The 10,884-nt window shown below is 37.3% G+C and overlaps 1 protein-coding gene across 1 annotated transcript in view; it reads left to right on the top strand.

Annotated features, from left to right (window-relative positions):
• The window catches only part of LOC107678960 (calsequestrin-1-like), a 20,879-nt gene extending 10,845 nt beyond the window's left edge, over positions 1–10,034 (top strand). The window contains exons 2-12 of the mRNA XM_016474359.1: positions 3,328–3,360; positions 5,922–6,015; positions 6,499–6,599; positions 6,673–6,784; positions 6,883–6,956; positions 7,489–7,619; positions 7,759–7,808; positions 8,186–8,236; positions 8,318–8,418; positions 9,125–9,199; positions 9,856–10,034. Of these exons, the coding sequence (XP_016329845.1) occupies positions 3,328–3,360; positions 5,922–6,015; positions 6,499–6,599; positions 6,673–6,784; positions 6,883–6,956; positions 7,489–7,619; positions 7,759–7,808; positions 8,186–8,236; positions 8,318–8,418; positions 9,125–9,199; positions 9,856–10,032 (999 nt within the window). The 3' untranslated portion in view covers positions 10,033–10,034. The remainder of the gene's footprint in view (positions 1–3,327; positions 3,361–5,921; positions 6,016–6,498; positions 6,600–6,672; positions 6,785–6,882; positions 6,957–7,488; positions 7,620–7,758; positions 7,809–8,185; positions 8,237–8,317; positions 8,419–9,124; positions 9,200–9,855) is intronic.
• The last annotated feature ends 850 nt before the right edge of the window (positions 10,035–10,884 follow it).

Below are 10,884 nucleotides of genomic sequence, written 5' to 3'. Positions count from 1 at the left end.
GGTTGGTTGGTTAGTTAGTTGGTTAGTTAGTTAGTTAGTTAGTTAGTTAGTTAGTTAGTTAGTTAGGTAGTTAGTTAGTTAGTTAGTTAGTTAGTTAGGTAGGTAGGTAGGTAGTTAGTAAGTAAAGTGATTTGAATTATCACTGTGTATGAAATGTGCTAAATAACCTTGCCTTCGTCACACCTGAACCAATTTTGAATTTCAAAACAAAGAATCACTGCTAGGAAAGGTATGAACTTTACGGAAATTAACCATGGTTTTACTACAAATAAAACCAAAAAACCAAGGTTACTATAGTTAAACTATGGTAACCACAAATTAACCATGGATTTGTTACACTAATCATAGTTTAACCGTGGTATCTGTAGTAAAACTGTGGTTATACACATGGTAATCAATACCCCAAAAAAGCATGCTTACTACTCTTTTACTACGGTAAAATCATGGTTAATTTCCATAAGGGGAATAGGACTGTCTGATAATGCAATAATCATGTAAAACAAGTGCATTGGTGATTGGCAGAGGAGAATAAAGTGAACGTGAAGATGATTGAGTGCTGAATGGTTCGAGTTTCATTAGATATTGTCTTGGTGCCTTTATATGATTTTAATATGTCTTGATCTGTAATCATAGCAGTTTCATATTTCCCAAGCGGGTTCAAATGGCAAACGTTCACTGAAATGTTGATATTAAATGTCGGGTCCATCAGATTAAAAAGCATCATTCTTTACGTCTATCATCACTCTTTTTTATGGCTGTTGAACAGCGAGCTGCAGTCAGAACTGTTGTTGTGCCGCTTCAGAAGAGCTGCACACGCTGTCCTCTCTCTGAATGAGTGTATGTGTGGAGGGGACAGAGACAGACGCTGGCGTTTAGTGAGTCAGAGGTGATGTGCTGCTTCACATGAGTCATCTGAACTCAATCGCTCACTGAACCACCAGCACAATCCAGGACAGCGTGCACTGGGTCATCAGACTCCTCCTCAGGGAGAATGCTGGACTGTAAATGCATCGCAACAGACGAAATCACAGACAGTAGCTGCTCACTTTAGCTCTCAGCAGACAATTAATGGCGGGTTTACACTCAGCAGGTTTGGTTTGATTAAACTGAACTCTGGTTCGCTTGCTCTGTTAGAGTAAGTCTGAACGCTGTCATAAAAGCTGTCCAATCCTTATGTGTTTTGTTTGCATCTTTAGATCCGGTGTTAAAAATGACAGTGTGTGAATGCTACGCGAACCGGCACTAAATGTATCAGTTTCAAGTGAGTGCTTTTTAATTCCAATCCAGCTCTTGAAATTGAACTGAATCTGAATTGAGGACTCAAACAGGATGCAGAACTGCAATTCAAATGCGAATGTAAGGATCTAACTGGAATTCAAAGAAATTCACAGAACTTTAACTGCAAAACTGATGTCAGCCCAGATACATTTTGAATGTTGGATTGACAAAGTCTTGTTTGGAAGTTTTGAAAATGTTTCGAAAACCTTCGCGTTTGAATGTTTATAGGCCTTACACACAGAAAGAGCAAGCGATTGAACAATTTAGCATTGAATTGTTGTATTGAAAGCATAACTAGCACTGCTCAATTTTGTCATTTACTAATCATCATGTCAGTGTGATAAAAGAAAAAAAAAAAACGTTTTGTTATTTATTAAAGTAGCTTTTATGAAATCACCCGAAGGTCAAAGATTGAATTGACTTTCTCTGGTACAGATTTAGATATTTAAATAAACTATTTTGCTCATTGTTTAAGATTTCCTGAACCCATTAACTTCTAAAGTGAAGGTCAGACCTCTCCGGTCATGTTCAACATTACAAATAAGAGGAATAAAACATTTTTGATGGGAAAATTAGTCCTTCGGCGCAATTCAGTTTCTCTTTACCATCTGAAAACACAGTAATTTGAATTCGACCTTTCACAGGAAACATCCATGATTGTGTCAAAAGTGATTTTTGGTGTTAAATCAGTAAATCGAGAAATGGCCTTTTTCTCTCAGTTTCTAAGCACCTGTCTCTGTCTGAACACATGCTGTCAGATATGAATCATAGCTGAGTCATTTCAGCTGCCACCTTCTCACAGATAAACATCTTTTAAATGAACAATCTGGTGATACAAGTACACAACAGCGTCTTATTTGTCTCCCTGGTGTAAACTCCCGAGCCGTGTTTCTGGTTTATGCTCTTAATAAATCCTACTGCAAGTGGATTCTCCGGCTTGTGTTTCCGTGACTCCATCGTTACAATGCTGAAGCACCATGTGATCTTATCTTGCTTTTACAAGTCTCATGTTTGACGGGACTCTTACCCAACTGCTTCACTTCACAGGTGCAATGCTGTACCGGGTGCGCTTCTGAGCAAGTTTATGTGGGAAAAGCCAAACATATAGAGCTGCTTATGTAATCTAAATGTATTAGTTTACAAGTCATGCACTATGCTAAGAGTGTTTTGAGCTAATAACATCGTGTTATGCAAGGATCCGCACAAAAATAATCATTTATTAATTGATAATCTGCCAATGTATGATCATGATTTGTGTGAAATGTGAAAAAAGTTGATGGCATTACACTGTAAAAAAAATAAGACTTTTGGAAGTTGTAATAAAAGGTGAATGGAATACATTTATACAATAAAATACGGTAACACTTTATTTTAGGGTCTCTTAACTAGTTGCTTATTAGCATGCATATTACCAGAATATTAGCCATTTATTAGAAGCAATTAAGCACATGCCTTATTCTACATTCCTAATCCTACCCAATACATAACTTAACAACTACTTTACTAACTATTAATAAGCAGCATATTAGGAACTTATTGAGGGAAAAGCCGTAGTTAATAGTGAATAAGTGATCCGTTCTAAAGTGTTACCGAAAATACTATTTCACTCTTTCTGCTTAAAAAAAAAATCATGTTTAATTCAGTGTTACTTACCCCTTTTCTGCGTGTAATTATTTATTCCCTAGCAATTGTCAAAGTAACTCCTTTTTTATTTATTTTATAATAATTTTTTTTTGTTTGGTTTTTTTTGCAGTCTGTTGTTCAGTTCATCTGGAAACTGGAGTGAAATGCATGCTTTTTTTAATCACACATTTCTGAACATCTGTTAACAGCCTAATATGCAAATGCCGAGACAAATTTTACAACAGAACAAAAGTGCTGGATAAGTGTAAAAATGAAACCCAGAGGGGCTCGTACAAAGCAATTTCCCTCAAATCCAAAATAAATGACTTTTCAAACCACAAACAGTTCTTTAACTGTGGCTAGCAGTAAGTAGACTTCATTTTTATTTTTTGCTCAACTCTAAAGTCACCTGACCTTTCTCTGCAGTTGCTAACAAGCCCCGCCGCCCTGACGTACCAGGTATGTTCAGGTCCTCAAATGACTTTTGTTTTGTTCTGTTCTCCCTTTCTTCCTCTGTGTTTCTCAAGTCTGGCTTATCACTAAAGCTTCATCCAAAATATCTGAACAGCATCCTTCCCCCTTCACTAGGGCTGTCCACTCTAAAGCCCTTTTATGACTTATGAGCAGTTTTAAGACCCATGGAGAGAATGAATGATGCTCCCTCAGACGTGTTGGATGTGGCCGGTGAGAGCTGCTGCAGTGAGTTTCTACAGGAAGACGAGTGACCAGCCACCGTCATTAACACATATGTCCGCTTATTGGCCTGTTCTCGAATGCGACGCTCACCTTCGAGAGGAGCAGAGTTTGTCCCGGCGTCTACATCAGGAGCAGGCTGAGTTAAACGCTCAGAAAGATGGGGACAAACTCTGACGTAGCGAAATGGCGGAATGAAGCTCAAGTGTCTTGTTGTGAGTGACGTGACTTTGACGTTTGCGTGCTGATTTATTACAGTCAGGGATGTAAACGAATTGTTTGAGAATGCCGCCGTCGTTTACTCACCCTCATGTTGTTCGAAACCAATGGCATCTGTCAACATTCTTTTCATGCATCAAGTTTAAATACGTGCATGAGGTGAGCATTTCAGAGAATAACAACTTGTTATTGTATGACCACTCAAGACTTCAATTATACTGCATCTATTATATAGACTAATGTCCTGAGGTTTGTGAGCCTGGGTCCCTTTTGTCAAAAAGAAGTACATTTAGCATACTTATTATGTGAATATTATAGTTTGAGGAATATACTAAATATAAGTGTGCAATGAATGTAATGTTTTCACACTCAACTGCATGTTTACTGCAATTAAAATGCGTGAATATTATTTACATTTATAATAAATTCAATTATGTGAAATTTAGAGTGTTTTTGACCCACTTAAGTAGGACTTAAGTACATCTTTTAATTCCATAATTGCATGTAGTATCTTTGTAATATGGTGTAAATGTAACTTCTGAATGTACTGACTTTAATGTACTTTCAGCTGAATATACTTTAATGTCATTTCACTTGAAACATGTATGTAATGAATTTAAATATATTTGAAGAGTTCAGATGCAAAAGCCTCTAAAGTTTTTTTTTTCTGTTTTTTTGTTTTCCCCTAAATTAGCATTTTTATCAGGCTCCCATGTTTAGGTTTAGTAATTTTACTTTGATGGCAAAAAATGTAGAACATAAATATAGGAGCTTGATAAAAATGCTAATTTTAGATGAAAATTTTAGCCTGCACTTAGAAGCTTTTGCATCTGAACTCTTCATTTGTAATGAAGTTACAATGTAGTGCATTTTAAATATATTAACTGTATATGTTAATGCAATATTGAATAACACACTAGAATTATAATAATAAGTACTTTACACGTGCTCTAGTATGTTTGTCAACACATCAAAATAAGTGTACTTCTTTAAAACATGGCAAATGATGTGAAACAATGATTTAAAATGTACTTTTAAAGTAACATTTTTAATTTGACTTTTACAGAGTGCACTATTTTAAAGGTCACTTTTTAAAAGAGTACTTAAGTGTGTTAAGCGCTCAGTCATAAAAGTCTCTTTTTAAGTCACTTAAGTGACCTTTTATTTCATTCATATTATTTTATCTGCAATCACAGTTGTTTAAAAATACATTTTAAAATTTGATGTGCACTAAAAAGCGAACATAAAATACAATTAAGCACACTTCTTTTTCACAAGGGTCACTCTATTATATGGAAAAGAGCATTTATTTCACACAAATGTAATATCGGTTTCAAACGATCAAACGATTTTCATTTTTGACTGAACTGTTCATTTATGTACAAATGTGAAGGCATGAGAAATTCAGCTGCGATATGTGATGGTTTAATGAAGTTAAAAAGAAGGACTATAAGGGGTCACCTGTTTTGGTAAGGTGGAATCTAAGGATCTAAAGGAAGGAAGTTTTAATGCAATTGAAACTTGAAGTTAAATAGCCATGTATGATCATGTATTTAATGCGTTGAATGATGCTATGATGTTTACATATGCTGTCATTTCAAGCATGTGTATATATGAGGTGGAAATGAGTGTGTGCAACTATATGACGGCATGTGTAGATTGGTCACATGCATATGTCCGTGTGCATTGGCGTGTCTGTATGTTTATGTATGCGGTTGACCCAAGCGACAGCATACATACAGTAATCATACATTTGCACCTGTGTCCATATGTTCAGACTTTGACGAGCCCGATCAGAGCCTGCGTTAGTCAGATCTCTTGTCTATCTTCGGCTCCGATTTCACACAGATTTAGAAGGTGCAGAGGCAGCACTTCTGGCATTTGCTTTGATTTCCTCGTGTCTCGTTTGGCTAAATAGTGTGAGAGGGAGGCGTCTTTGCCTCATTGGGTCGGTGTGTTTTATGGCTGCATTATGGCTGTTTTACTGAATGGCCCAACATGACTATTAAAGGACTGAACGCTCTGCATTGATGTGCTGTTTGTTTAGCTCTGACAGACTCTGATTCAGACTCACATACAGTACAATAAGCTCTTTCTTATTCCTGCAGCTTGCGGCCCAGGTGCTTGATGATCTTGACGATGAGGACATTGGATTCGGTTTGGTGGATTCAAAGAAAGACAGAGCTATTGCTAAGAAGCTGGGTAATACGAATGCATCTAAGATCCATTATCTTCCGTTGTCTGCCTGTAATACAATTATTGCCTTCACTTTCCGATAGCCATCAGTCTGTTGAAGTATACACTGCTGGTGAAGAGCAAATAAAAAAAATGAATGCTCCTAGAGGACGCAGTTCGAAGTTCCCATGAAAGGGAACTGAATTTTTCCCTGTAGCAAAAGGATGAGCTGTTATTGTATTTCGTTACACTGTCTTGTGTTTCATCATAGCCTATACACTGAAAAACATTTGGTGCAAGTTCTTGATCAGTATTTTCTGTTACTAGAACCACATTCTTATCATTAAAGCATTGTCTTCTGATGTTAAGACTAGAGTTAGACTAGAGAGTCCAGGATAATCCTTCTTGGGTAAATCATGTTGTGCAAATGTTGATATAGTATCCAGTCTGTCTTTAATCTGCCAATCCATTCAAACACCTCTGAAACGTTCAGATGCTTGTTTTGGGCAGGTCTGCTGGAGGTGGACAGCATCTACATCTTTGCTGATGACGAGATCATCGAGTACGATGGAGAGCTGGCGGCCGACACGCTGCTGGAGTTCCTCTATGACGTGAGTGTTTATCATCATAACCGATCACGCATCTAAAGGTCATTGATTATTGAGTGACTGGTTCTTCTGTCAGGTGATCGAGGAACCTGTGGAGATCATCAGTAATGACAGAGAGCTCAAAGGCTTTCATCACATCGAGGAGGACATTAAACTGATGGGCTACTTCAAGAGCGCCAAATCTTCACGTTAGTATGCCGATACACCTGAACGTCTTTAATAAACTCTTATTACTCGTATACTTGTAACAAGCAGCTTCCATCATGCCAATGTTGTTATTTTTCAGACTTCACTGAGTACGATGACGCAGCTGAAGAATTTCATCCATTGATCAAGTTCTTTGCCACATTTGAGCCCAGGGTAGATTCATTCATTCATTCATTCATTCTCAAAGGGGCATGTGATTATCGAATCATGATAAAAATAGCCTTATATAAAGCAAGCAAAAATCTAATTAATTTAACTGCAACTTATAACTTTTGCGGTGCTGTCAAACGATTAATCACGATTAATCGCATCCAAAATATTTTTTTTGTTTATATAATATACCTTGTGTGTGTGTGTGTGTGTGTGTGTGTGTGTGTGTGTACTGTGTATTTTTATTATGTATATATAAATACACGAACATACATGTATATATTTAAGAAAAATATGTTTTGTTTATATATAATCAACAGCACTAAAGGCAGACCTGTCATAAGCTCTTATCTTGATATAATCAATGTTTTACGGTATGTGTCAGAGTGCCCACAAGACTATCCAACTCAATACACATACAATTTGTGACTAGGTAGGAAAAAAATAGGTTTAGTGTATGATTTGAAATGACTAGAAGCCTAAATGATCTCTGTATTCATTGTGTCTGGTCTGCGTTATGTCTGAATGTTTCCAGATCGCTAAGAGATTAAACCTGAAGATGAATGAAGTGGATTTTTACGAGCCCTTCATGAACAAATCCGTCAGCATCCCCGGCAAACCCTACATAGAGGACGACATCGTCACCTTCATCGAGGAGCACGACAGGTGAACTCTGATCAGTGCTCAACCAACAGCTGAAGAGAGAGAGAAAGAACAATACCATATAGAATCACAACGTTTCCTCACAAGTCCTCTCAGGTGGATGCTTGAGTGAAATCTGCTTCTTTGTTTTTACTTATTTTAGACCAACTCTGAGAAAACTGGAGCCTCACAGCATGTATGAGGACATTAAGAGCACAACATTTTTTATTTTTTATTTTTTTAAACAAAACTATGTGTAATAGATATTAATACTAATATCTTAAATGTGCATGTTAACTTTGACAGCCCTAAAAGAAATAAAAAACAATAAATAAAAAAATAAATGCATTAATCTTTTTGTCTCTCAAAATCCACCCCAGTTTGAGAGCAACTATTTCCTGGAAAATTCCTATTGAACCTGAACCTGAGCTCATGTTTAACTTACATTGAGGTTAGCAGTGTATTTGTGTGGATTTTATACTGTTTTAACGAGAAAAGGGCAGTTCAGAAACGGTGGCGTCTCATGTCATTTAATTTCTATCATGATCATGACTGTTACTAGCTCTGTGATTGGTGTCTGTTTTAGGAAGATGATATTAACAGACAGCACATCGTGGCCTTCGCTGAGGAGTCTGACCCTGGTAAACACTGATCTGAGTTTGAGAGTCTCTGAGGGATTTCATGTTCGTGACTCCAAATGACTGAATATTGACTTTTACCAGACAGCTATGAAGTCCTGGAGATCCTGAAGGAAGTGGCTCAAGAAAACACAGAGAACCAAGACTTAAGCATCATCTGGATCGATCCTGACGACTTCCCACTGGTACGACAAACCTCTATAATACTGTATCCATTGAACATACCTTTGATTACTCCAAGAACATGCTTTTGAACGATGTGTGTCCTTAAATAAGATGCCTTGGATAAAATGTGTTTATTTATTTTTTCTGTAGGATCTGAATAGAGTTAGATTGCCTGTCATTTTTACATTTGTCATCTATGGTATTATTGATATAGTGAATTCATATGTTCATAATGTCTCAAATCAATTTAATGACATGCACAATGCATTATATCACATACCAAAACACATTGTGTGCTCAGCAGGTGCTTCAACATGAGGATCATGTGTGTTTGACTCTGCTGCGCTCTACTGGAGATAATTGACAACTGAATGAGTTTAATGAGTATGCAGGGAATATCAGCTCTAAAAACCTCCAAGGAATTAAAAAAATTGGATTATGACAATCAAAAAATACTTATTTATCTTTATTGAATTTTGATTGAGCAGCATAATTTCTGAAAAAAATAAAAATATTATGAAAAAAATAAATAAATGAAACGTTGCTGTAGTAAAATTTTAAATAGCTTTTTGCTAATGTGGGCTATTTCCACGTATTTTTTTTATTTTTTTTGGTCACAACTTTTTATAACTTTTTATGCAACATCTCACAATTAAATACTGTATCAGACATCGCTTACACTATGTGAACTGAGGTCTGACCTTTGACCCCTCTGTGTCCCCTCAGATGGTGCCGTACTGGGAGAAGACCTTCGGCATCGACCTCTCGTCTCCTCAGATCGGCGTGGTGGATGTTGTGGATGTGAGCGCATCATTTGTCTCTAATGCCAACGATCACGCAAGTGCAACTCAGAGTCTACGGTTTCGGAGATAAAGGTTACAGTGTCATAGAGGAGCTACTTTTGGTTCCTCTTTCGGTGAACAGTTCTTAAAACAAAATAACTTTGTTATTAAGGTCGAACAGTTGTTGGCAAATCAGTGTCTTAATGAGTGAGTCATAGATTCATTCATTCAGCTGATTCGTCCAAAATGGTGATTAATTTTTCAATTCATTTTTTTCGTTTTTAATTCTAGGACGCTTATTGGCCATCGTGAGACTTTGATCAGTGGTGCCAGTACTTACATAGCTTAAGTTTTATCAACTGATGTCAATTGATTTAAAATAATCATTTAACTATAGATGTTATAAAGTAAATGTCAAGTCATGAAATTCAAGAGCAAGTCACTTAAGAGACTCCAGTCATGTAAATGCAGTCCCCTGCCTCTAGCATCATCATCTACTTTGTAAGCTGGATGGAGATTTTTGATGTTTGTGATTATTCTAAGTGTGTGTGTCCAACATAATCTCATGGCAATTTATAACTATTTTGGCAATTTGGTGGCTATTCCTATGAATTTGTACAATCTTATTCTGTCTCCTTATCTGTCTGGGATTGGTCTTGTGTGTGTAATTCTCAGGCTGACAGTGTGTGGATGGAGATGGATGACGAAGAGAACATGCCAACCGCTGACGAGCTCGACACCTGGATCGAAGACGTGATGTCTGGAATAATCAACCCTGATGACGAAACTGACTACAAACATGATGGTGATGATGATGATGATGATGATGACGATGATGATGAGGATGAGTAAATTCTGAGTGAGAAACATTGTGTCTCGTCTCACTGTTTAACTCTGCACCACTCATTCTTCAGGAAAATCATCACTTCACCGTCATATGCTCATGTTTGTGACATTAAGAACTCATCAGTCCGTCCACGTTCCCGTCATCACAAACTGAGCTGTTCTGTCATTACCGTCTGGAGCACGTGAGAAACATTGTGTCTCGTCTCACTGTTTAACTCTGCACCACTCATTCTTCAGGAAAAGAAATATCGGATTTGAGGATCACTGCAGCTGTTTCTCTGCCAGTGACACGCATCTAGTGAGAACGTGTGCGGTGTTTGATAAACAATAGCAAAGCCTCGTAACAACTATTTTGATATTTTTATTGACTTTTATAGCAGAATAAATTATGCTCACTGGAAGGTCTTCACAGTAAAAGTTTTCCTTGTTTTTTGTTCCAACCTAAAAGAAGAGATGGAAAAACCGTCAACTATTAAGAATCTTCATCTTTGTGTCATATAGGGGTGTCGCGATATACCGGTATTGACGATAACCGTGATATTCAAATCATGAAATATCGACATCGTGTTAATTTAGGGTGTGACAATATACCGGTATTGGTGATAACCATGATATTTAAAATGAACAGGACACTTATGATAACACGACACGCAAATAGCCTACTCCAGCGCCAGTACCTGGTTGACCTCCCAGGTGGTGGTATTGCGCCTTAACACTGACACCTGTCACACAAGAGGACGACGCAGCGCGCGGCCGCACTTCTCCAAGAAGAACCAATAGTATCCATGCTGCGGGTCTGCAGATGAATATATCTCAGAAGAACCATGTTCAATATTATCCAGACAGTAAGTTGCCATT

This window comes from Sinocyclocheilus anshuiensis, unplaced genomic scaffold (genome assembly GCF_001515605.1).
Source record: "Sinocyclocheilus anshuiensis isolate Anshui unplaced genomic scaffold, SAMN03320099.WGS_v1.1 scaffold2040, whole genome shotgun sequence".
In the NCBI taxonomy this organism is placed as follows: Eukaryota; Metazoa; Chordata; class Actinopteri; order Cypriniformes; family Cyprinidae; genus Sinocyclocheilus; species Sinocyclocheilus anshuiensis.
Note: the sequence above shows the minus strand (reverse complement) of the source record. Positions and strands in the feature narration are given on the sequence as shown.